At 40.1% G+C, this 26,300-nt stretch overlaps 1 protein-coding gene across 9 annotated transcripts in view; it reads right to left on the reverse strand.

Annotated features, from left to right (window-relative positions):
* Positions 1-26,300, reverse strand: part of atp8a1 (ATPase phospholipid transporting 8A1) — a 108,164-nt gene that overhangs the window by 19,093 nt on the left and 62,771 nt on the right. For all 9 annotated transcript variants that reach the window (XM_028008308.1, XM_028008306.1, XM_028008301.1 and 6 more), the window contains 6 exons: positions 24,456-24,520; positions 16,653-16,825; positions 14,450-14,633; positions 11,518-11,628; positions 4,873-4,947; positions 3,309-3,431 (listed from right to left, as the gene is read on the reverse strand). In XM_028008308.1, the coding sequence (XP_027864109.1) occupies positions 3,309-3,431; positions 4,873-4,947; positions 11,518-11,628; positions 14,450-14,633; positions 16,653-16,825; positions 24,456-24,520 (731 nt within the window). The remainder of the gene's footprint in view (positions 1-3,308; positions 3,432-4,872; positions 4,948-11,517; positions 11,629-14,449; positions 14,634-16,652; positions 16,826-24,455; positions 24,521-26,300) is intronic.

Raw genomic sequence — 26,300 nt, forward strand, 5'->3', positions numbered from 1 at the left:
AGATAAAAGTAGTTGCCTAACTAGTAAACAGAGTGTGTGTAATTTAGTCTCAGTGTAACTACAGAAGCTCTGTCGAGGTCCCTTATTTTGTATGAGAAAATAAGAGAACATAGATGTTCATGAACACCAAGGAACACACAGCCAGAGCTACAATGGAACAGTTTTAAATCAAAGCATAGTTAGATGTTTTAATGCCGTATGTTGGAATGGCTTTGACTTAAATATAGATAAGAATTTTTGGCAAGACTTGCAACTCTACATCCAAACTGAGTTGGAATTATTTTTTAAAGAAACAACAGGGAACAATTTTAGCTTCACGATGCACAAAGCTAATAGAAACATTGGCTTTCTGTAAGTCACAAAGGCTTACAGCAATGACAGTGAAATGTGAGTGAAAGGTGATTCTATTACACATGCATGTAGAAATGCATGCCACACTTCTCTGATTTTCATTCTTTTTAATTTAACTATTTCTCAATGTCCTTCCAAGTCAGAATTGTGCATTACGGTACCTTATGATGTTGTAGTACAAAAAGCCAAATGAAAACAAAAGCAACTTAAGTTTTTGCATGTGAAGAAGTTCGACAAGTATTATTCTTGCAAGGTGAAAAAAAACATGCATTTATGTTTTAATCAATTATCTCTTACTAAAAGAACAGCTGAAAGCATAAAAAAAAATTGCAAATATGTCTTGAAAACTTAACATGACATTTTTATGTCATCCTGAAAAGTGAATATTTTATGGTTTTCTGGAAATATTTAATGTTCTAACACTTAATATGATCTTTGTTAATATACTGTGACCTCAGTGGCACAACCTCATCACCTTCCCGCCAGCCAAACAAAGTCTCATGACAGCTACCCCCACCCTGGATTAGCTCGCGCTCCCACTGTGTACACAAAACCCAATCCACAGAGCGAGGGTGGCCAAAAGCAAACCCCCCCCATTCCCCTGGCTCCTCGCTGAAACGCGTATTAAATTATCACTAATGTTACAATCACATGTTTTACTCAATTAGCCTCCCACTGACAGGCTCAGCTCTCCATCAGTTTCCCCCTCAGTTATCCTATCATGGTCACTGCAGGAGGGAAGACGAGCCTCCAGGTTTCCGTCTACAATAATGATTGCTAATGAAATCAATAAATTCTCATAATCATTTGTCACAGTGGGATCCTTTCCTTTAAGCCATCAATCCACCTGGGTATCTCTTTGCTCTTGTTTTCTCTTTGAGTTGGTTAGGATCCACTCTGAATGAATGGCTGCTCTGTCTTGGGAAAATCTGGCCCTTTGTGGATGCCTTAATGGCCAAAAAAAGCAAAACACATGAAAGGCAGTAATTAATATAGAGCCAAATATTTCCAGAGCAGCCTTCTCTTTTCCGTTTCTTTATGAACAAATGAGGTAAGGAGGCAAGAGAGAAAGAAAAGCTCTGTAAACGAGGTGTTAGTTGTTGCTAAACTGCAGTGGTTATTAGGGCTGCAAAGTGATTTAATAGTTTGCATGAGAACCTACTATGTCCTTAAAAGTAAATGAGTGACAAAGTTGAAACCCCCAGGGTGAACCTCTCCCTGCTCACCCCTCAACACAAACAGCTTTAATTCACAGAGACAGTATCTGTTGTGTACAAAAGAGCCGGGGCCCGCAGAAAGACAGGTTTCGGAGGGGCCAAATTCCTGATGGATTTTCTCGCCTCGGGCCAGCTGCAAGGAAAATATCTCTGGAAGAGAGTGGACAAGCCAGCAAAAACAACTTGCTGACCTGACCGAGTCATCATTTATGGGTCTTGGAAAATGTGGCCCAAACAAAATTTAGGTTCGTTTGCCTCAAAGTATCAAGAGGAATACTTCTGGGATTCTTTTCTGGCATAAGAAAACTTCATGAAACATCCCAAAAGGTTTAATCAAGGGAAAATCCATCTGAGAGCAGGATTCATACGAAAAACCCTTTAGCTGTGTGGTAATGTAGCTCTGCCCAGTGTTGTATTCAGCATGTGTGCTTTCATTCAAGATGGTCACAAACTGATTCTTTAAAGCGGGCTTTATTGACCCATGTCATTTTTTACTGTAACATATACTGTTTCTGTTGTCAACAGTTTAGGTTTCTTTAAATGCATGAGTAAACATAAAATAAAAATCCATACATAGAATTTAAAACTTTGAAAAATGAAAAAATAAAATTTAATTTAAAAACTCAAACTAAATAGAATAAAATTTGATGAAAACTTAAATGGTAAATACATAAAAAAATCAGAATAGTCAAAATCTAAAACAATATATATAATGTGATACCTCCAAAAATGAATTCAATTAACTAAAATGTAATAGTTTTTATAAATGAATAAACAATAAGCAGATTAACAAATTTCCATCTTAGGAACATATTTATATAACAATTCCTGGCCATACTAAAGGGTTAAATAAACAAATTTGACAAGAAAACAGCTAAAATATGATTAAAATGTTTATAAATGACTAATTAAATAATTTACTTTAGTCCTTCCAAAGAAAGAGGAGTTTTAGACAGAAACTGATGCATATTGTTCGCTCCTGTCTGGTTTAAATGTGATCTGATAGGCCTGGCCTCCAAACACACGACTCTTTTCCTTAAACAAATTGCTTAATTTTCCGCAACAAATCCTTGTTATATAATGACAACATGCTCCCAATTTTCTTCCTCGCTCTCCCTTTCAGTTCCATCCCAAAACTCATCTGACCTTCCCTGCCCCAGACCACCATGGCCAATCCTCCTTTTAATCCACCTCCATGTGCAGCTAACCAGGTCACCACGCCTGTGAGGAAGGTCCAGCAGTCTGTGGCTGGGCATGAAGAAAAGAGGAGACAACTTTATTACCCAGCAGGGGAACGCTAACGGACAGGCCCCCCCATGCCGCCCACAACCAGACAGAATAGGTCAAGCCTCGCCAAATCAGATACTGAGTGGAGATCCACGAGCTACAGCTGCCAGGTCACTGAGAGAGGCGATAAATCCTTCAGAGCAACAACAGAAACATCGCCTTTCATTAATGTGATGACAGCTGGTTTTAAAATCAGGAACGTTTGGCCTTTGAATGTGTGTAACAGAACATTTGTTGTCAACCTTGGCAAATGAAATGTGTATTTTTTTCTCAGCATAAGTTTTGTTTCAAAGAATATTACAAATAAACATCCTCCGATATCTGGGGAGATCTGGTCATTTCCTATCAAGTAGGCAGGTTGTGAAAAAGTGGGAAAAAGAATGATGGACATAAGAGATAATGCAAATTCTATAAACATTCACAAGCAAATAATTTGTTAGAGTTTTGTCTTACCTTGGTGTTGAAGCCCATTGCATTCTGGGAGGTTTTGTAGAGCTCTGGGTATTTTAGCATATTTTCTTTCCTGCAGGAGCGCTCAAATATTCCCAAAGTAAGAGGGGGTAAGGCAGTAAAGAGCTACATAAAGAAAAAAGCAACACACACACACAAATATCAAGTTTCAGCTACACCAACATAGAATATTAACTAAAGTGATGAAACATCTGATATAAAATGTTAAAAAGACAAAAACAACAAATTAATAATTTGATGTTTGATGTATCGTGATTGCTCTCACACATGTGGCACGAAACTGCCTCTGCACCTAATGTCAATTTTATTTTAAAAAAAATATCCTCAATGCTGTTTTTTATAACTTTTTGCAATGCAGGTCATTGCACAAAGTTCTGATTGGTGCATTTCTGCTGTAAATCTCATGTCTGTTTTTAACTAATCACAGATGCCTATTATGATCATTCCCAATACCTCCATATGCTTTAATTTGCCAGAAATTTGTTTCAGTCTGTTCTCCAATTGCGCTACACTTAAGTCTGATTATTGAGGACCACTGACCTTGAACCCTTTTGGGGTTTGTTTTGATTGGTCACACTTTCAGTCCGTTCATATGCAAAACCCATCTCCCAATAAACATCTGCCAGGTTCTGGACCAGGAGGCAGGTATTTAAGTCTGGCTTAAGTGTAATTTCTTAGAGATGTTGTAATGTTGCATGTAGCAGCTGCTTAGAGAGAAGCGCTGGTATTGTGTGTAGCTGAGAGGGCTCAGTGGCCAGTTGGTGTGCACTCCCTGCAGGCCCATCTGGAGCGGGAGTTGGAGCTGGACTGGCAGGACACAGGACATGCTCCAATGGGTTCACTTTCTTATTCACAGCCAAGCCCTAAAGGACTTCTCTATTGAAGGGTGGATTCAGACCACTGCCTCCAACAGACTCCCACACAACCAAAAGAATTCCCCAAGTCTTTAAGAATAAAAAACTTTCCATATTACACCGCTGGTAATATGGAATGGTGGTTTATTATATAACTGATTAAAGAGGCAGCACTGTTGAGCTGTCCTCGTCAACTGACAGTTCATGCTGCAAATTGTTTCCATATTTGAAGAATATTTCAAATTTTGAATGGAGCTAAGTTGGAGTTTTATTGTAGAGTTAATAAGCACACTTTTTTCCCTCTGCTTAATTTATGACAGATATGATATATGAGCTCATTAGGAGTGGTCCTGTTATTGTGCCCTGTGGGATTCCCAAAATCAGCTCACTTGCCGCTCCACTCTTCCTATTCTTTTTATCATTCAAACGTGGCCACTCTAAATAACTACCCTCTGTGGCGCGAGTAAAGCTGTTATTCTTTCACATTCAGTGCATAGCTTGGGGCACAGAGGGAGTATAGAATTGACATCTGGTCATAAATAACAAAGAAATATTTCAGGATGTAAATGCCACACTCTGGCAAAAAAAGAATCACTTCTGGGGTACCAGAGCTAAACTGTTTGGTGTCAAAGAGGGGATCGGGTGGAGGTGCAAAGTGGTCTCTTCAGAGAATAAATATTCCCAACACTCACCACGTTATACAAGCCGATACACCAGCGTTCAAAGAGAATCTGTCCAGAGAAGCCATTGACGAATGCAAACCAGATCTGTGTTTAAAAAAAAAAAAAAAAATTAAAAAAGATTCACACTAGAAGGCAGGAAAGTTAAATAACAATAGATGAAATGTATGTTCTGCTGTCCAAAAACATTCACAATACTCTCTACTGGTGCTGTCCTTTAAAGCTATAAAACTAATGATTTATGAACAAGATTATAAATGAATGTTTTCCATTAGTAACAGAATAAACCCCAATTTATACCTTTAGGTCAAGTCTACTGTCTGCTCCACTGTAAAGTGATGTGATGTGATTTTCTAACTGTGCTCACTGTCAGCACCAACAGGGAAATCACAATCACAATCTTAAAGGTGGTGTCCAGCATACAGGAGTTAATAAAAATGAGTTAGATCACAAGCAACAAAAAAAAAAAAAAAAAAAAAATCTACAATCTAAAATACAGTATGGAGAGATTGACTGTTGTGAGCTTAAAATTGCATAAATAAGGGTGTGTGCCAAACTTCTTCTTGTAATGACTTTCGCTTTAGGAACTAAACCTTGCAAAAGCTGAATAAATAAGTAAGTTAAGGTGGGGTAGTTTGAACTGCTGACCTAGGATCAGCATATCATTGGTTGGACTTGCCAAATTTCTTAATTAGGTAAAATGGGGCCAAAGAGAGAAAAAAAAAAACCTTCAATGGAAACGGTTCACTGTATTCACCGCAGGTTTACCTCTAAACCCGTTGCTCTACCTGACATGTGGGTGACAGATGAGGTTTGCTGCACTGCTTAAGGTAATCTCAACGAAGTAGACAAATGTAATGCAAACCATCTGTTGTGCGGAAATAAAACTCACAATAACCTCTAAAAAAGTAAAAAAATAAAGTGTAGAAAACTAGGACAAAAATTATGTATTCTGAATATAAATCTATCAGTACAAAGCTGATGTATCAGAAACACCATGAAGTGAAACTGACAACCCATGGAAGCTATGATCAGAAACTGCACCTCACAGTGTTGAAGTTTGACAATTGGTGATCCAGGACAGGCTTTAGCTGCTGCCAAAACTGTCAAGAGAACATAAGGGAAGCTGTGTTTTGGCCATGGCCTACCAGGAATTTCCTCGCTTCATTTAATGTCATTATGAAGGCATGAACTGCTACAAATTCTCACATCGGGACAAAGCTTGTTTGACGACCCCGCCCACCGCTGCTGCCAGTGTCTACATGACCAATACCAGTCTGCCCGCTGGTTTTTCCCATTACATCGGGTTAGCATATGCATGACAACAAATACTGGAGGGCCAGCCGATAAATCCCAACTTTCCCTGTGTGCCCAGATCCTGCCCCGCACCTTTCAGCTTCTGTCACACCCACCAATGACCGATCCTCTGTCAGGTCCACTCTATCATGATGATTTTTTTTTTTTTTTTTACATGAGCGGCCTGTTAAATCACGTGGGATGTTCAGATGAAAATGGAACCAGATGGCTCTGAATGCAAAGACAATAGAACCACAACTTCAGATGTTTTGGATCTCGGCTTGTTTAGAATTGCATTCAGATTCCATTGCTAGGAGTTATGCAGTGTATGGATGAAGCTCAAGTCATGAGGCAGGTTCAGCTGTTAGGAAGGCTCAAGGGTTGGTACGGAGCAGCTTGTGGGTAGGTCAAACTGCTGAATTAATTACAGATCTGCTCAATAAGAGCCTCTGGGCCGATATATTGTTGTGCTAAGTTTAAAAAGCCTCCTATTCACATGGTGGGGTTGCTGCTTCTGTGTGAGTGTTTTGGCCTCGTCCTCCAGGTTCCAATGGCTTCGCTCTCTTTCTCACTCTCCCCATCTCTTGAGGGACAGATGCATTGATTTGCTCATTAGGGGAAGTACCAGGCAGGATTTTACTTCCCTTTTTTCTTCCCCTCATTGAGTGCCACTCAGTGAAGGGGTGTGGCTGGCCTCTCTCCCTCACTGCACATCATGAAAACATTGTTGGAGCAAAGCAGGAGCTGGAGGGGGAACAAAAAAGGGGGTAGACGAGAGACTAAAGAGGCTTGCATATTCATCAGCAAATGAAAAATCACCGATTCCAAGGTCGCTCCACATCGCTGCAGAGTTGTATAAGAGCCTCGGCCAGGAAGAGGCTGGGTGGGAGTGACATTTGTCCCCAATAGTCCGAGTCTGGATACTCTTAAGTTTGGCTCTGCGGGATTGCTAATTGAATTCATTCACAAAGCAAGCAAAGTATAAAGCAGATGACAAAAAGGGAGCTGATTAATATGCTGGAAATATGTGAAGCTCCAAACAGAGGTTGTATTACAATGCCAAGCTCGGCCTTTAAGTATTAATTCAGTCCAAATGGTCGGTAAGATTTTACTCCTCTACTCAGAGCATTCCTGAACCACAGTGAGCATGATCTAATGAGAGTTTTATAATTGCCTCATGTGTATCACTCGTCCATCATGTCCCCAAGTAGCGCCCTACGTTATGTCAATCAAACATGAGAAGCTACAAAGAGTGCACATTTCAATAGAGTTGCTATGGATTCTTTCACAAAGGCTTCCCAGTCTTAAAGTGAATAAATTCAAGTCTTTTTATTGCTGTTCTTTATCCAATTGTAACTTGTTCCAAAGTCAAACTTGGGAATTAAACTCAGGGTTTCTTGAAACCATTTTGTGTAAGAAAGGCAAGGCCTTGCACAAAGATATTCAGATTCACTGAACTTTTTTTTTTGTCATCCTACAACTATAGACTTTAATATGATCTCTCAGGATTTTATGTGTAAAAGCAACCAAGTAATGCATAATTATGAAGTGGAAAGAAAATGTGTTTTTAAAGATTATTTCACAAACAAAAATCCAATAACTGAGGTTTGCATTTTTGTTCTACCCATTTTACTTTGACATACCAAATAAAAAAACAGTGTAACCAATTGTCCCAGTAAATAGAATTTACTTGTGTTTATTTTAATCTCATTACAGATGATCTGTGAGGTTTGTTAGAGATCATTAATGGAGAAATGGTATCAAGAAGGCTAAGGAACATACCAGACAGGTCAGGGAGAATGTGGTACAGATGTTTAAAAAAGCAATAAATATTAAACTATTTACCCAAGACTTTAACTAAGAATTTATGGCAAGACTCAAAGACAACCCATCCATCCAGTCTGAAGAAGCTATTAAGGAAAAAAAGAATGGGAAAATATTTCAGCATCCAGATCAGCATAGCTAAGAGATCTACCCACAAAGACTTGTAAGTGTATTGAATGGTGCTTCTACGTAGGCTCAGTTGAGGAAATAAAAATGCCCTTTAAAAAAAAAAAAAAATTACAAAGTTGATTTGTAAAAAAACAAAACAAAACAAACAAAAAAAACCATTGAGGTTTAGACTTCCATGCAACAGAATCATTGAAGCCAAAAGAAACTTTGAGGTAGTTGCACTGGTCAACCATGCAGTTAAGAGACAGTCTTATGCACTTATAATAAACCCCATAATGGCTGACAAAATCATTAACTGCTCCAAGCGTTTGCACCCATGGTCAAATCTCTCACAATACCCCCTGAAGCAACAGAAGGGCTTTTCTAAAGAATCAGAGTTTGGGGATAGAGAGGCAGATGAAAGAGACCTATCCATTGAGTCTCTAGTATTCATATTGTACTCATCAGTGTATAGGACAATGATGTGGAGAACAGAATGTCAAAATTTCTATTAACGGCCAATTCTCTTCTTGTAAACCAGCCTTAAAGTTGAACAGAAAAAAGATGAGTACTCAAACGTAAACCCACTAGTGCAACAAACGTAGCTTTTAATCATACCCCGGAGCTGAAGGTGGGTTTTATGTTCGGACACTGCAAATACTGAACCAGTGAAAGACTGGATAAATGTCTCATTATCTGCTTCAGACCCCTAAACACATGAGTGGGGGGAAGAAGCTGGAGGGCCACAAATGTGTTCTCAAACTCTAGATGGTAGAGTCACGTTTTGGTGAAATCACTGGCATGCAGCCTGGTGAATTTCAAACAGCAAATACAAAAAAAAAAAACAAAGATGTTGTCTTGATTACATATCCTTCACTTCTGGAAAGTATCCTATATTTAGTCCCTTACAATAGAATGTGAAACACTTGATAAAAAGCAACAGATGAAAGTAATTCAATTTTCATGAAAGAATGAAATGTCAAATGTAAGGGTTCGTTGTCATATAATCAAATTAGTCTAAAATTAAATTTTCCCTTGGATTTGTGTATGTAACTTCAACTTAACCTGATCCTGAAAAGGGTAGTGTGGTTGAGCAGATGTAATAGAAACAAAAATGCACTTGTAGTCTCTTTCTTCATGTCACATTGTCTATAAAGGACACGCGCACTGAAATGTCTTGGGTAGCTGACTGATTTTTCATGGCAAATAAACTTGAAAGCCATCCGAGGTCAAACTGTCTCAGAAAATGTCAACGAAAGAAAAACAGTGCTCATAATTTAAACACTGTGTTTAATGTCTGTTTTTCATCCACAACAACAGCAGAAAATGTTGCAACGTACCATCTTGTTTTATTCGGTGTTTGTTAATCTTGCCTATGTTTTCATGTTTTCCACTGACTACATTTCAAATGGAGAAGAACCATATTTTGGTTCCGAACTGGAAGTTAAATACATTTTCTCATATATGGCATCTTTTTTTTCAGGTGCCAGGTTTAAAGGGAATAGACATGCAGCTGGATAGATTGTTATTTTGTGCGTCACACTGAAACACAGATTAGAGAAAGCCAAGGCAAGAGATGTCTGAGGAGCACAGACTGAATGAAAACTGTTTCCACTGTTATCCAAAAACAGTGTTTTATAGGAACGTGCCCAACATGCCATGATGTAGATACAAGAGGAAATGCAACCTGAGGTTGGTAGAAAAAGAGCCCAGATGACCAGTCAACCATTCAAGCTGAACCCCAAAGTCATCAATGTGCTTAATTTTCTGGTTGTACTTTTGTGCAAGTGGGAAGCATCATGAACTCCATCGGACAAGACCTAGCGGGTTTCATTATAGACAGCTGCCCTCCATAAAAGGGCCAAACTGGAATCTCACAAAATGAATGCTGACAGGTGCCAAAGTTTCTGGGAGAAAATCCCTTGAACTGATTTATTTTGGCCAGCTACATCAACCCTGCAGTATGTTTATAGAAACTGAAATTAAGCTTTCAAAGACCCTCAAATGTGGAATCATGGAGGCGGTTTTGTTTTGGGGCTGATTTTCTGCATCTGGTAAAAGTAAGTTATTTTTTTATATAGGAAATAAAAAATAAGGTATGTCATAACTGTCACATTTTAAGTTGTGTCAAGGATAGTTATGTTTATATCTATTTAGTTTGGAAGGTTATCAAAGCATTTGTAATGAGTGTAGTGCTCCAATAAGAACGGTAAAAGATAGAATTAACATTGGTAACCATTTGGCTAAACATGTAAGTAACAAGCAATAAATCAATTAATTGCATGATAAATTAAAATGAGCCAGATGATTTCCATTTGTACAACAGTGATTAAGAGATGTTCTCATTTAATATTGCTGGAAAACTGCCATTTGGAGAAACGCTGCAAGCATTTGACACAGTACAAAGTAGTTAATTTGCCTGTTTTCTCAGCTGAATGACTGAGCGGAATCTTTTTTTTTTTTATGACATTTTGTTTACCGAGACCTCATAATCCATTTTAATTATTGTTGTGTTGTCTATTTTGTTTGTTTATTTAAAATATTAAAATGCTTTTAAGTTTCAGAGTTACATATTCTTCAGAAAATGCTTTTTGCTCTTTGAGAGGATGTACTTGCATTAATAGGGCATTTCTATTATTATATTAGTTGAAAATAGTCTCAGGATAATATTGTTTATTGTAATAATTTCTGGGACAATTTATCGTCCTGCAGAATTCATTAATGTAACTGGCCTACATAGGGTATTAATGAGCAAAATAAGTGCAAAAATAGAAGAATTCAGTCGACCTCTAACTGTTATGTAGGTTAAAGGATCATTGAAGGGGTCACACAGTCATCACACAGTCTCTACTATTTTGCAACCTGTAAAATAGTAGAGACTGTGTGATGAAACTCTCAGTAGTGTCCAGGTTTGAATCTCTGAAAAGACACAATGAATAAACAGATGGATAAGAACATCTGAACACTGGTGGTGATAAGGACTGCTACTGCTGATAGCAGCTACTTAGCCAGTCTGGTCACTCTTAGTGATGGCTCTGAAGCAGCTATCGGCACTGAGTCTGGTTTCTGTCAAATGCAATCAAACCCATCATACACAGAATAACAGAGGCAGGGACTAACATGAAAATCTATCTAAAGCCTGTCGACTGACAACATGGTGGTCAGCTTGTCGTAGCTCCTGATGAAGGGAGCAGGTTCACAAACTGATCGCTGATTGTAGTAACTCGGGTCTAGCTTGAACACCAGATAAAACTACAGTAGGTGCCATCAGTGATATCTTGAAGAGTTTATGAATTTTCTTAGCTCAGGATATTAATTATCACTGAAAATAACAGGGAACATTTTCTTTTATGTTATTTGGTCAATATTTTTTATATCCATCTGATTCTTTGCATTATTTTTAGTATGGAGAAACTTTGTTCAACTTACCTCAATAATGTAGAGTACAATGTTCTTGTAGAAGCAGTACAGGATGCATTTGGCTACACGGTTGTAATTCCAGGCTCCATGGACGAGCAGCAGATTCTTCAAGTATTTGAACTGTGTGGGAGGGAGGAAATGGAGGGCAACGACATGATGAATGAAGAGCGGAAGCCTGAGTGCAGCACAGCTCTAATCGTTCTTCATAATTAGAGATCATAGCTGGAACACTGAAGCAGCAAAATGTACTTTAAGATTAAAGCAAGTGTTTAGTCTTTTTTTTCCCTGCAGAAATCTGAAGGACCAGTATAAGATTTTGGCCAAATCCCTCACTAACACATTCCAGAAAAGACCAGTCACAGGCTGCAGGGCCAAGCTTTAAATTGCAGCAATTAGCGAGGTTCGTATAGGGGTATTGGTCTCCAAAAGCTGTGCATTATACTTCAGTGGCTTTGTGGTTATGCTATTATTTAGAGCTTATGTTAAATTTTCAAATTATGGACTTATCTTCACAATAAAACAAGTGAATAAAAGAAGGCAAAAATTTATAAAAACCCAGCAAAAGCTGGACTTCTGGTAAATTAAGATTATTAGATAGAAACTAGGCCTTAATCCAGATATAAAGTAGCACTGATTTACAGAGCAACTGCATCAACAACAGAAACTATAGGAAAAGTCGAACTGTGGTTGCTTTGTACTTTCCATTTAAGAATTTTATTCATTACCAGGCCTAAAACTTCTGATTTTTTTAAACAGGTTTTTTTAACATTTGAGACTATTTACAATTTAACGAAAAAAAATCCCTGAAAGTGCTTGTGCAGTTGACAGGTTTTCTTCTCTGCATCTTTTACAAATTAGGAAACAATAACTTTGAAGTTGACTGCATCATAACCTTTTAGGTATTTAAACCAAATTACATGAGTCCCAATATTAAAAAAAAATGAAGCTTAGATTTCCTAAAATCAGGGCAAATTCTAATGTTTGTGAACTTTATACTTTCTCCCTGTTGAAGGCCATTCCAATACTTTGTTCTGCATCTGAACCATCTTCGAACTTGCTTATTGTCAGGACCACAGGTCCAGTAAATCATGATTAAAGTGGACAAGAAGTTAAAAGGGCTTAGAAATGTTTCTTTTTTCTGGGTTTTTCTGTAAGTCAGCAGGCAGAAACCAAAAAACCAAAATACTGGTGGCCAAAATTCCAGTGTTTAACTTCACAAAATTGTAAATTTAGATTGTGATGTGGCAAATCAAAGATAAAGAATAGTCTATAAATAAAAAATGCAATGCAAATAAAGAAAATGAGATAAAATAAGTTATCTCATTTTCTGGCACCAGATCTATTCCTCTTTGCCATATTTATGTATCCTAAGGCAACAGGAAATTCTTCTCTGAAAAAAAAAAAAAAAATAGTGAATCAGTTCCTTCCTTACCTGTTGCTGCCCAGTGTTGGTAAGCTGGCTGAAAGAAAGCTACCTGAGCATATGACCTAATTTACCCACTTCTATTCACTTATTGTAATTTAGTTACTCTATAAAGAGCAGAACAGCATAAAAATGTAATATTCTGCTGCATATGCACTTCAAAAGCACTACTAAATGTATTGTTTCATGTGTAAATAATTACTATAAGAATCCACATGTGCATCTTTTACCATAAGGAAGGAATTACCATTTTCTGTTTAAAATGAAAGCAATTACATCATATTATGTCTTTGATTAAAGTTTTTTCATACGGAAAATTTGTGGTACTTTTACTCAAGGTTCCCAAACATATAATTTCTCTGGGGGTCTGCTGACCTCTTCTTAGCATAATCAAAGAACTATCTGTAAAAATAGTAGTGGGCTCCAGCTAGCATGACCAACCCTCATGTTGGACATATGCATTTAAAAAAAAAAAAGAAAAAAAAGTTGAATCCACAATAGATGGACAGCAGAGGTGCCATGACCCAAATATTTTTAATCCTGAAACTGACTCAGAAAGCAAACCTGATTCTATAGGAGCAATAAACTGAATCTCCAGCAGAAAGGAGCTCATCCAATTCTCTTTATGATCATTTAATTCATGTAGAGGGATAAAAAAAAAAAACCAAGCTGTGTAATTTTCTAAGACTGATTCTGGTTTGAACTCAACAAATTACAGTTAATGTGCTGTAGCAGTAAAATACCAGTTGAGGTCTGGAGGTACAATTTAATTTAAAGCGGGAGCAAAACCTAAATGGATTATTAGACCACTGGGTTTTGAAGGATACAAACTCTCCACATGTCATGTGGATCAAAGGCCTTCAAGTCTCTTGAAATGTAATTGCATGCTGAAGTACAGAGGATGTACTGTTTTGTTTCTCATCCTCGAAAGCCTCTTAGCGTTAATAGAAACACGATGCTCCGTACATCGAGGCGGTGAATCAGGAGCTCCCCGGCTTTTGTTGCTTACACATATCGCATATCGACAAAGTGTTCCAGACGAGCTGGTTACCAGGATGCAAGCAGGTATTTACACAACATTTTGCCAGAATCCGTTTTCGTGGAGCTTTGTTGGGAATTAGATGTCACCAGGCGCCTGTTTTACAGGTGTTTCTACTTCAGTTTTAAGCCCCAGCTCATTCTCATAGATCACCTATTGTTATTCAGAACAATGTGCAATCCTATCACTCACACAAAACACATGAGAAGGCAGTGACAGGAACGACAGAAATGTACCACTATACCCTGCTGATAAACTAAGAAGACAAAGTAGATGTTTATGTTTCTTTTAGCTCAGGTGTATTCCTAGGTGTTGTTTGCCATTCAGGCACAAAAACATTTTAAAGATTCAGTATTACTGTTTGTGTCACACTATTCAGGTCTTAAACGCGTCTTATCCTTCAGTTTATCCACTTTTTATATAAAAAAAACTTGAAAACACTTCCTCTTTCCTTATGAAGTCCATGCTATTGCACTCACCTGGGCAATAGAGTAGTCAGAAGAGTTTGCTGCCTGCAAACCTTCGTTGCCAGAGATTCCCACTCCGACATGAGCTGACTGGATCATTCCTACATCGTTAGCTCCGTCCCCGATGGCCAATGTGATTACCTTCACTTGTTTCTTCACCATTTCAACCACCTCCGACTTCTGAAGAGGAGAAACTCTGAAAGAAACCAGCGACGCTTGTATTACGCAATACATGATTTAGCAAATTCAAAAGAAGTAATGTTTTTATTATACAACATTCATCTTAAGTACATAAAGTTTTTGTTGTATTTTTATTAAATAAATTAATAATTTATCAATAACAATTTTACATAAAAATGAATAAGAATAGCTCAATAAGTTGTAGTTTTTAAAGAATCTTCTTCTTGATGTCCTTCTAAAACTGTTGCATTAAACAACAAACATCAAATACGTATAGTACTGGTATAAAGAATCTGTACTTAAATAATAGATAATATTCATTGCAGCCCAAGAAAAGATCTATAATATTCCTTTATAGTTACAATAAATTATTGAATTCAGGAATCTGATTTTTCAATTTCAAGTTATACACAGTTGCTTTTTATTTTGAGGTGGACCTTAAACTTTGAAAAAAAGAAAACAGCCATATATGTTTGGGTAAAGAACTAAATGGCATTCTGTGTTTAATCAGGAAGTAATTTCATATTTTCAGTGAAGGAAATAGACAAGTTTGTAACTTAAAGCTTTTTTGGAAAGAATGAATGTTTTATTTTCCCACATTAAAGTTATTAAGGGAGTAAAATTAAGAGAAACGCATTTGTAGCTTTTGCAGAGGAACTGGAATTAGCTACAATTTGTCTTGGTTGGGTGAAGCATTGCAAATTCTGTGATATTTTCAGCTTATATCCAATCAGCTTGATATATTTGTATCAGCAAAGAAGTTAAAAACCAAACTCAGGCAATAAATCTCTTCTGCAGACACAGAAAAGGATAAAGAGCACATGTTTAGTGGTAAAGCACAATTTCTGCAAAGGGAAATGCATAAGTTCAAAGAATTCACATTATAACAAGAAATCAAATAGCACATGCCTTCCTAACAGTTGAAGTCAGTGGAGAACGTTATTTATTGACTTGGTGGTTAGACAGTTATTACCTGTTGCACGTTTAGTGTGAAGAACGCGAGGACGTCAGGGAGCAAACCTGCAAGTGTATTTTTCCATTTGAACCGGCGAGCCAGCTGCTGACACTTCATGCATCGAGGGAAGTAAAGATCTGTCCACAGCTCCATATGAAGTAATATACTCCACCCAGTAGAGATTTTTTATGTTATTTGACTGGAGTCCAAGTAGAAGAAGTCAGATTATATTTACTGTTGCTGTGTTGACACCTGACCTCTAGTAAAAATCTATCCAATGTGCAGTTTCCTTCAACCCATTAAAAGCATAATCAGCACAGCCAACTTTGATTTAGACATATTTCACACATATTTTGTATTTACCATTAACTCAGATCATTCCCTAGATGTCATTTCATAATTTTTTTTCAGTTAATTAATAACTAGGTCATAAAAGCAAACTAAATTAAAATGAAGATATAAACTGCTCACATCTGAAACATTTTACATTTACATGTCTAAAACGGTAAAACATGGAAGATCCCTCTTCGCGAACAAATCGCAGAGAAAATGAATGTTATATCGGTCTTTAAAGGGTTAAGCTGTGAAAGCTTATTTTTTGAGGTTTATGAAGAATTTTTCCTTCTCTGGTGTATCTTTGTGTGTACCCAAGGCAAACACAGTTGGAGGGGGAAGAAAAATAAAAATTTGATATCATGTACACAGTGCAAAGGTAATAAGGTACACTGAGAACATGCTGCTGATTTCTGGCCTGGTAGCCCGTCACAGGCGCTTAAGCACATAAGTACTTCCTACAGTTTATGTGGCAAAGGGGGTCACTGGAGTATCTTTTCATTGCCAGTTTTATTTATTAGTGTTATACAGTTTTGATAACAGAGAAGTAGAATTATTAGTACTCCAAGTTTAATTTGTCTTTATGTTTGCAGGTTCTGCTGTCATCAATTTAGGAATTGTGATTTCATTTAGACAAATACTTTAGTATCCTGTGTCTGAATCAATCAAAACTGATTGCTTGTTGGAATGTTTCAAATGTTCACTTGTATTTCAGGTCTATTTTATTCCTTCAGGAGTAAATTTTACCTGCAACAAATGACTGCTTTACAGGACAAGGCCAGATCCAGGAAGTACTGACGCACTCCGAACGTTAGAGCGTATTTAAGAGTCTTTCCATCAATAATGAGAGCAAAGTCATTTTCCTTGTAGATGGCATCTCCCAGAAGTCCACAGTGGTGGCTAAGTATTTCCCTTGTTGCCTGAAAGATACAAAATATGAAAATCACAAATATTAGTTATATACAGCTATATTTGTTTGGAAGCAATAATATAACCTCTATTCTTTTGCTTTGATGCAGTTTTTAGAAAATGCACATGTAGAAGAACAATGAAGCACCTTTTGTATACATTTGAATAAAAGTTTCACACAGTAGCTCAAATAAACTCCACACAGGCCTTCATATACAGTAGATGATCTCTGTGTAGAGTCATGTACGTATATTGTAATACTATATGCTTGGTATTAAAAACTCATATTTACTTTTGACTTGGTCCTACTCCAACCTATTTGTAGCACTTATAATAAGTCATTTCCTTAATTTATCCCAGGAATTTTCTTCAAAAACTGGACTGAATTCTTTAATCAACTCTCTCTTCATGAGGTGTGTAAATTTAAGGCGTGTTTGTTTGAATATGCAGATTTCTTTTGTATTGTAGTAGGTAAAAAAACAGTCCCTGAATTATAGAGTTTTGAATAAATAATAAATAAACAAGTCCACAAGCTTTGTCTGAAACATTTGTTCAGAAAAAGCTTGAACAAATGTACGATGTAGAGAACATATTGTTCTTCACCCTACTGACATTCCCACTGGGGTCTAAATTTCAAAGTTCATTTTTAAAATGAAAGGTTTTGTTAAATTATGATAAAACTTCACATGTGGAGGTTATTTTGACATGTACCATCTACTAAAGTATATCAGATACTGCAGCACACCTTCAGGTATTGGTGGAATTCATAGTATGGCAAATCAGGGATGCTTTAGTGGCAACTCTCCATCAGGCAGGTGGTCATACTGCTAGGTCTGATCAGCTTACATCTTAACTCCAGTTTCTAACACCAAACTGCTGAGGAACATCTGCTTCTCATCCTGGATGTTTATCATCTTTCATATTTATTACACTTAGACTCAGGCTATGAGGCGACACCTTTGATAAATTGAAGACGGATTCTGATATCTTTATAGTAGATCCAACGATGACTGATAAGAGATGGTGGAAAAAAATAAACGATTCTGACAAGAGGATCAACTGTCTTGGAATACAAGCATGTCTGAAAGGACGGAGCGGTGAGATCACTGTTTTTATCTTCTGTCTTCTGCACAGATGGTGAAGAGAGTTTCTTATTATCAGACAGGTAGGAAGCCACTTTATTTAACTTCAAACATAAATAATATATTTGGAGTTATGTATCGTAGTGAAAATTGTTCATTTATAAACAAGCTTCAACTTAGAACATAAAATAAAAGAGAAAGTGTTGAATATGTGGTGCCAAGCAGATGCACAAACAGCTGAACTCAAAGAAATAATGGAGACCATTTTCAGAACTGAAGGAGGAAGGTGCCTGGCCTGGTGTGGAGGTCAGATATGTCAAAGCATTCAGATTGCACCATGGGGACCGTGCAATTTTTGCCTGGCATAACAGAACTCTGAAACCTCAGCTTAAGGGAAATATTTGGAGAGGGAGGCTTTACGTTTCACAAAGTGAGCAATGCAGACTGAGAGACACGCAAGGAGAGAAATGATGGATTAATAGGAGAGAAGCTGAGCAAGAGGATACAAGCCGAGAGCAGCTGGGAGGACTTTACCATCCTGATGGGATCTATAAAACAGCTTGAGATGGTGAACAGCGGACAAGCGCATGTGTATCCATGAATGTGTTGAGGTCAAGGTACCCACAGGCTGGGATATCTAAATTTAAGTACAACAGTTAGATCTGAGTTACCCTGGGTCTTTTTAGATTACATCTCAGTGCATTAGCAATGTATGAAATGCTCTCTGTACAGACCACTGGAATGAGAAAGAATTCACTTTGTTTGGGACATCAGCAATCCATCACAAAGTCTGATAAGCAAAGTTTACAATTTCCTCAAGTACTTTGCTCATTTCCCCCCTTATTTCCACTGAGGAATTTTAGCACTAATGCTACGCGTCTCCGGCTAAAGCCTCTTTGTTATGGCTATAATCACCAGTTGAGCCTATGTGACGAGCTAGTGTTTGGTTTTGGAACGGGTATGTGGTGGCCATTCAGAAATCCACGGGAGCTTCCAATAAAGACTGAGCTCCATTGTTGATATAGTTCTTGACTGATGCAGCCAAAAGGACGTGACCATCATGATGTGGAATCTGGACATTTGTATGGATCAAATGTCATCATCTGTTCAGACACAGAGGCCGACAACAAGGGGACACTCAAACTTCATAAAAAAAGCACAGAGATGGATTTGCACATTTATTTGTAAAGGTGAGGCAAGCCTATACAAAACATGCTCATATTTTTTGAAAATAAATTTACTAGATTTAGATTTTACTGTGCTCAGTTCTACATATTTGGATATATTTTCAGAATGATCTGGTTTAGAGCCTCTATTTGAATCAACATAAGCTGCTGCTGGCCACGCCCCCAACTGAACATTTACACTGGCACTTGAAAATGGCTGCAAACAGATGCACAATTACACAACTGCAAATTTTTGAAAAGTAGAACTAGAGCCTCTTACACAACCAAGAAGAATGCAGCAAAATGTTTCTGGATGGGAAGTCAATAATGAAACAATTGCGTTTTCTAGCAGTAATTGTACAGTGCATGTAGCAATAAAACCAGGTAACTAAACATCCTGGAGCTCTGTTTGGGATACTTGGTGGTGAGCTGGGCTCAGCAGGGGTCCCTAGGTGGTGTTCATCAAATATGACTTATCGGAAGGTTTTTGAAATGGCTTGCTTTGCAGATACCAAAAAACATTTACTTATTACCAAGAAAAGCCTGGGTGGGTTTTTTAAGTGCTTGAACTTTTTTTTCTTTTTTTAAAAAAGACGTCTAGACATAAAGGGAAGCATAAAAACGTATAAAAAGTAAATTTTGCATAATAGGCCCCCTTTAAATTAGAAACTATTGGTAGTTCAGGCATATTTGGGACTGAAAACAGGCAAAAAAGATCTATGTTTGAATAAGTGCTCTCATATCTGCTGACCCCACAGCTTGGCTCTCTGTCTTGGTGGACAGCTTTCTGTTTCTGAGTTTTAACAAACTGCCTTATGTAAGCATCTGCTCAACCACAGCAGAATGGGAGCTGACATTTCAAAGCACTGGCCTGTGGGCTGTATGAATGCACCAACCTAACATTCTACCTCGGCTCCATTTATCACGTTTAACAAACGTATGACAGAGTGAAGGCCGTCCGTCATCACAGAGAACCACCCCCTCCAGCCGCTTCATTCACAGCTTTTCGTCTTTTTCCTGTCTTTCTGCCTGACAAAGCCAAACCCGGTGGAGTCTTGGCTTCAGTCGACATATGTAGCTTTTCCCCTGCTGAAACTGCAGGGACTTGCCCTTTTCAATCGCAGGAACAACAGACATGGCTCTCCTGCAAGGGGGTTAACAGACTTCCCTGTTGGGTGTCGTCATGTCAAATGCGGATTTCAGGATGTGGGCTGGGTTTTTATGGAAGGCACTCTGTGGAATCATCGTTTAATATAGGCAAATCTTTCTGGCAAAGAAAGATTTGCCAGAAAGACTAAGTGAGGATAATTAAGAGTTACTTCCAAAGCAAGGGATGAATTGTTATTAATCAAGATAAAATGTGTGTAGCCCTATTTAGATTTTCCAATTAGACACGTAGAAGTGCATGCCAACAGCAAGAGGTTTCCTTAAAAAGTAGAATCTTAAGTTTCTTTAACATCTTGCAATAATAGATCTTCAGAGCTGATGTAGAAACCACAGATGTAAATTCTGCAGAAACATGTTTACACTATATATGCGCAGAGGAATTGGCTGGTGTCCCCAAAATTAGCAAAGTTTTAGTTCAATCAACTTTAACAACACTCTTTAGTGTGGATGTAGTTACTGAGTTAGGAAAGCTAACTTAGTTTAAAAAGTTTAATCAGTATTAGTAAAGTAAATATTAGGAGGACGACAGCGATGTAAAAATATATTTAGATGAAACTGTTTCCTCTAACATGTTTAAACATGTATGCAGTTCATTCAGGCAAGATAGAGCAAGACTTGCAGGTAACAGGAATGCTGAACATAGTACAGTAACATTTTTAGCTTTTTTTAAGCTTTTATCTTCTGTCATGCAACAACACTGGATTTGGAAATCTCGACAGGGTCTTCAAAATCTTAGCATTAAAGTTATAATAGCTGGGCTGACTGTGCAAATTTCTAAAATTAGATGTTAGTCAATTTGAATTTCTGGTCTCATTCATTGACATTCAAGTCAATGAATGTCTAGTTCTCTGTAGAACTTGATGGCAAAGTGAGCTTATAATTTAACCACTTAATGTAGGTGTTTGAGCAAAATTACATCTTAAAGGTGCAGAACAAAAGCTCCTGAGGACAGGAATTGGAGGCCTATGGTTTGAACCATTAACTCTATTTATTCTTTAAAATAATAGTAAAATGCTGTGCAGTATTAAATATGCACCATACAGTAGTTGTTAAAGAGAGATCATACAACCAAATTTTACAAAAACCTGGGAGTGGAAATGTAGTTTAAAAAAGCAGATATATACAGATATACTAATTAAAAGAAAATATTTTACATTTATTTTTGCATGTTTTTACATCATTAGTTTCCATCCATCCATCCATCCATCTTCTTCCGCTTATCCGAGGTCGGGTCGCGGGGGTAGCAGCTTCAGAAGGGAGGCCCAGACTTCCCTCTCCCCAGCCACTTCTTCCAGCTCCTCCGGGGGAATCCCGAGGCGTTCCCAGGCCAGCCGAGAGACATAGTCCCTCCAGCGTGTCCTGGGTCTTCCCCGGGGCCTCCTCCCGGTGGGACGTGCCCGGAACACCTCACCAGGGAGGCGTCCAGGAGGCATCCTGACCAGATGCCCAAGCCACCTCAACTGGCTCCTCTCGATGTGAAGGAGCAGCGGCTCTACTCTGAGTCCCTCCCGGATGACTGAGCTTCTCACCCTATCTCTAAGGGAGAGCCCAGCCACCCTACGGAGAAAACCCATTTCGGCCGCTTGTATCCGCGATCTCGTTCTTTCGGTCATGACCCAAAGCTCATGACCATAGATGAGGGTGGGAACGTAGATCGACCGGTAAATCGAGAGCTTCGCTTTTTGGCTCAGCTCTCTCTTCACCACGACGGACCGGTACAGCGCCCGCTTGACAGCAGACGCTGCACCAATCCGCCTGTCGATCTCCCGCTCCCTTCTTCCCCCATTCGTGAACAAGATCCCGAGATACTTAAACTCCTCCACTTGGGGCAGGACACCCCCCCTGACCCGGAGAAGGCACTCTACCCTTTTCCGGCTCAAGACCATGGCCTCGGATTTGGAGGCACTGATCCCCATCCCGGCCGCTTCACACTCGGCTGCGAACCGATCCAGCGAGAGCTGCAGATCACGATCTGATGAAGCCAAAAGGACCACATCGTCTGCGAAAAGCAGAGATGAGATCCTAAGGCCACCAAATCGGATCCCCTCAACACCTTGGCTGCGCCTAGAAATTCTGTCCATGAAAGTGATGAACAGAATCGGTGACAAAGGGCAGCCCTGGCGGAGTCCAACCCTCACCGGAAACGAGCCCGACTTACTGCCGGCAATGCGGACCAGACTCTGACACCGGTCATACAGGGACCTGACAGCCCGTATCAAAGGGCCCGGTACCCCATACTCCCGGAGAACCCCCCACAGGGCTCCCCGAGGGACACGGTCGAACGCCTTCTCCAAGTCCACAAAACACATGTAGACTGGTTGGGCGAACTCCCATGCACCCTCCAGGACCCTGCTGAGGGTGTAGAGCTGGTCCAGTGTTCCACGACCAGGACGAAAACCACACTGCTCTTCCTGAATCCGAGGTTCGACTATCCGACGGACCCTCCTCTCCAGGACCCCTGAATAGACCTTGCCAGGGAGGCTTAAGAGTGTGACCCCTCTATAATTGGAGCACACCCTCCGGTCCCCCTTTTTGAACAGGGGGACCACCACCCCAGTCTGCCAATCCAGGGGAACTGCCCCCGATGTCCATGCGATATTGCAGAGTCGCGTCAACCAACACAACCCTACAACATCCAGAGCCTTAAGGAACTCCGGGCGGATCTCATCCACCCCCGGGGCCCTGCCACCGAGGAGCTTTTTAACCACCTCGGCGACCTCGCCCCCAGAGATTGGAGAGCCCAACCCAGAGTCCCCAGGCTCCGCTTCCTCAGTGGAAGGCATGTTGGTGGGATTGAGGAGGTCTTCGAAGTACTCTGCCCACCGGCCCACAACGTCCCGAGTAGAGGTCAGCAGCACACCATCCCCACTATAAACAGTGTTGGTGCTGCACCGCTTCCCCCCCCTGAGACGCCGGATGGTGGACCAGAATCGCCTCGAAGCCGTGCGGAAGTCTTTCTCCATGGCCTCTCCAAACTCCTCCCACACCCGAGTTTTTGCCTCAGCAACCGCCCGAGCCGCATGCCGCTTCGCCCGCCGGTACCCATCAGCTGCTTCCGGAGTCCCACAGGCCAAAAAGGCTCGATAGGACTCCTTCTTCAGCCTGACGGCATCCCTCACCGAAGGTGTCCACCAACGGGTTCGAGGGTTGCCGCCGCGACAGGCACCGACAACCTTGCGGCCACAGCTCCGATCGGCCACCTCGACAATGGAGGCACGGAACACGGTCCACTCAGACTCCATGTCCCCCACCTCCCCCGGGACGTGTTCGAAGTTTTGCCGGAGATGGGAGTTAAAGCTCCGTCTCACAGGGGATTCCGCCAGACGTTCCCAGCAGACCCTCACAACACGTTTGGGCCTGCCAGGTCTGACCGGCTTTCGCCCCCACCACCGGAGCCAACTCACCACCAGGTAGTGGTCAGTGGACAGCTCCGCACCTCTCTTCACCCGAGTGTCCAAGACATACGGCCGCAGATCCGATGAAACGATGACAAAGTCGATCATCGAACTGCGGCCTAGGGTGTCCTGGTGCCAAGTGCACATATGGACACCCTTATGCTTGAACATGGTGTTCGTTATGGACAATCCATGGCGAGCACAGAAGTCCAGCAACAGAACACCGCTCGAGTTCAGGTCGGGTGGGCCGTTCCTCCCAACCACGCCCCTCCAGGTCTCACTGTCGTTGCCCACGTGAGCGTTGAAGTCCCCCAGCAGAACAAGGGAGTCCCCAGGAGGAGCACTCTCCAGTACCCCCTCTAAGGACTCCAAAAAGGGTGGGTAATCTGAACTGTCGTTCGGCCCGTAAGCACAAACGACAGTCAGAACCCGTCCCCCCACCTGTAGGCGGAGGGATGCTACCCTCTCGTTCACCGGGGTAAACCCCAACGTACAGGCGCCGAGATGGGGAGCAACAAGTATGCCCACTCCTGCCCGACGTCTCTCTCCCTGGGCAACTCCAGAGTGGAAGTATGTCCAGCCCCTCTCAAGGAGACTGGTTCCAGAACCAGAGCCATGCGTCGAGGTGAGACCGACTATTTCCAGCCGGAACCTCTCGACCTCACGCACTAGCTCCGGCTCCTTCCCCACCAGAGAGGTGACATTCCACGTCCCAAGAGCCAGTTTCTGCAACCGAGGATCGGACCGCCAGGGTCCCCTCCCTTGGCCGCCACCCATTAGTTTTATACAGATAATTTTTAATTATGATCAAAGAAATCCAAAAATACTTACATTCAGACTGTCTTCATTAATCACCAGCATGCCCATGTTCTTTGTAAGAAGTTTGCAGGAATGTCCTGTAGGATCACAGAAAGAAAAAAGAAAAGAAATGTACTGAAGCTTGTTGATGTATTACAAAAGACCGAAGCAAAATCATTGCATAGGTCATCCAGTACATGAAAGGCATAAAACTACAAAAAGGAGAAAATTAAATGGGCTGTAAAAATCTAAATGTTACAGCTAGCTGAGAACTCCAGTCTAAGGACATGACTAATGAGTTTGGTTTACAAGAGTTTGTCAGTTTCCTGTTTTAACAGGCAGTTACAACTCTGGGTTACCCAACATGGCTCTCTGGGGAACGATCTCCACAGGGTTTGGCCTGGACACACACTCAGGGTCACCAGCAAGTGGTGGATGGAGTCTCTCATTGGGGGGAAAACAGAAATATTTCATGAACCAAGACTAAAGTCTTCACTTTAGCGCTGGGGCTGCATGAGAAAGCTGCCATCTGTGGCATAACCACATACATATTTGAGGGCTTCAACACTTTGCTTCTGTCTGGAAGCAGATTTCAGTAATTTTTTTTAAAGAAATTACCACATAACCTGTCTTGAGAACACATGGGTGGCATTTTCTGAGAGTGAAAATGAAATAAGCATATGAATAAACAACAGTGCGCACACACAGAGGAAATTAACATGTTTCAGAGTTAAGCTCAAACAGGCTCGGGTCTGGGGTCTAGCAGATTGTTTTCTTAAGTTCAAAGGTGCAAACGTCCAAAAATTTGCCAGTGTGGAAAATGTCTCCCCATCTCAACACCGTCTCTGTTCCCTTCCCCCACTCGTCAATTCTTGACACAACCCTTCCGCCTAATGTGTTTACCTTTTAACTCATTTCACTCTTTTTTTTTTTTTTTGTCATAGTTAAATTCTTGAGCCTTTTCAATTCCAGGAGGAACTAAAAACCGTTCCGGCAAGCCTCGAGGAATGCATAACGACACTCATGTCACAGCAATCTCAGCTGCACAAAGGAAGCAAGATTTAATTCTTCACACAGAACCTTAACAAAATAATATCCTTTGAACTTTTTCACATTTCATTAGGTAGCAACCTCAAATCTCCATGTACTTTACTGGTATTTTATGTGACAGACCAACACAAACTTATTCACCATTATATAATTATCATTGTAAAGTAGAAAGAATACAAAACCTGGACATCTCTCCCAATGAACCAGACTTTCTAGTCAATCAAACGAGAGTTTGATCAAAGCGGGTTTATATGAAAGCACCCAGAACAGCATTTCATTTTGTGTCTCTCTGCTGACGTGACTGATCAAACCAAGGGTTAAACATGCAACGTATTTACAGAGAAAGCAGTAAAAGGCTGTATTTCTGGAGAAAGAAACATTGCTCTTTTATAGAACTGGCCCAGATTTACAGAAAAGCTCTCTTAGGTTATGTCCAGATACATGAACTCTGCAGGAGTTATTTGTAATAAATCAGCCGCTTGGGTGGTGTAGGCTTCATTCAACTGTTAACACAAATCTTGAGCTGCATCATCAGTTTAATTTGGAATATTGTATGGAGCGCCGTTTCACTGGCAATGGGAATAATGTTTCAGTGAGGAAAACAGTAAAAAATAACATAAATACTGAGCAGAGTTTTTACAGAGCAGCTCAGCCAAAAAGTGGAGCTGTGAAAATACTTCCAGTGAGCATTAGCCTCAGCTGAGCCCCCTCACATCTGGGCACAGTGGGCACAAAAGGCTGATTCAGTCAGGCCTCAGTGGTAGGTGCAGCCGCAAAAACGAACCCACTTTTAAAAGCTATTTTTCTAAACTTTATGCTACCGAGTTG

The sequence above is a fragment of the Xiphophorus couchianus genome, chromosome 23, assembly GCF_001444195.1.
Source record: "Xiphophorus couchianus chromosome 23, X_couchianus-1.0, whole genome shotgun sequence".
Taxonomy (NCBI): domain Eukaryota; kingdom Metazoa; phylum Chordata; class Actinopteri; order Cyprinodontiformes; family Poeciliidae; genus Xiphophorus; species Xiphophorus couchianus.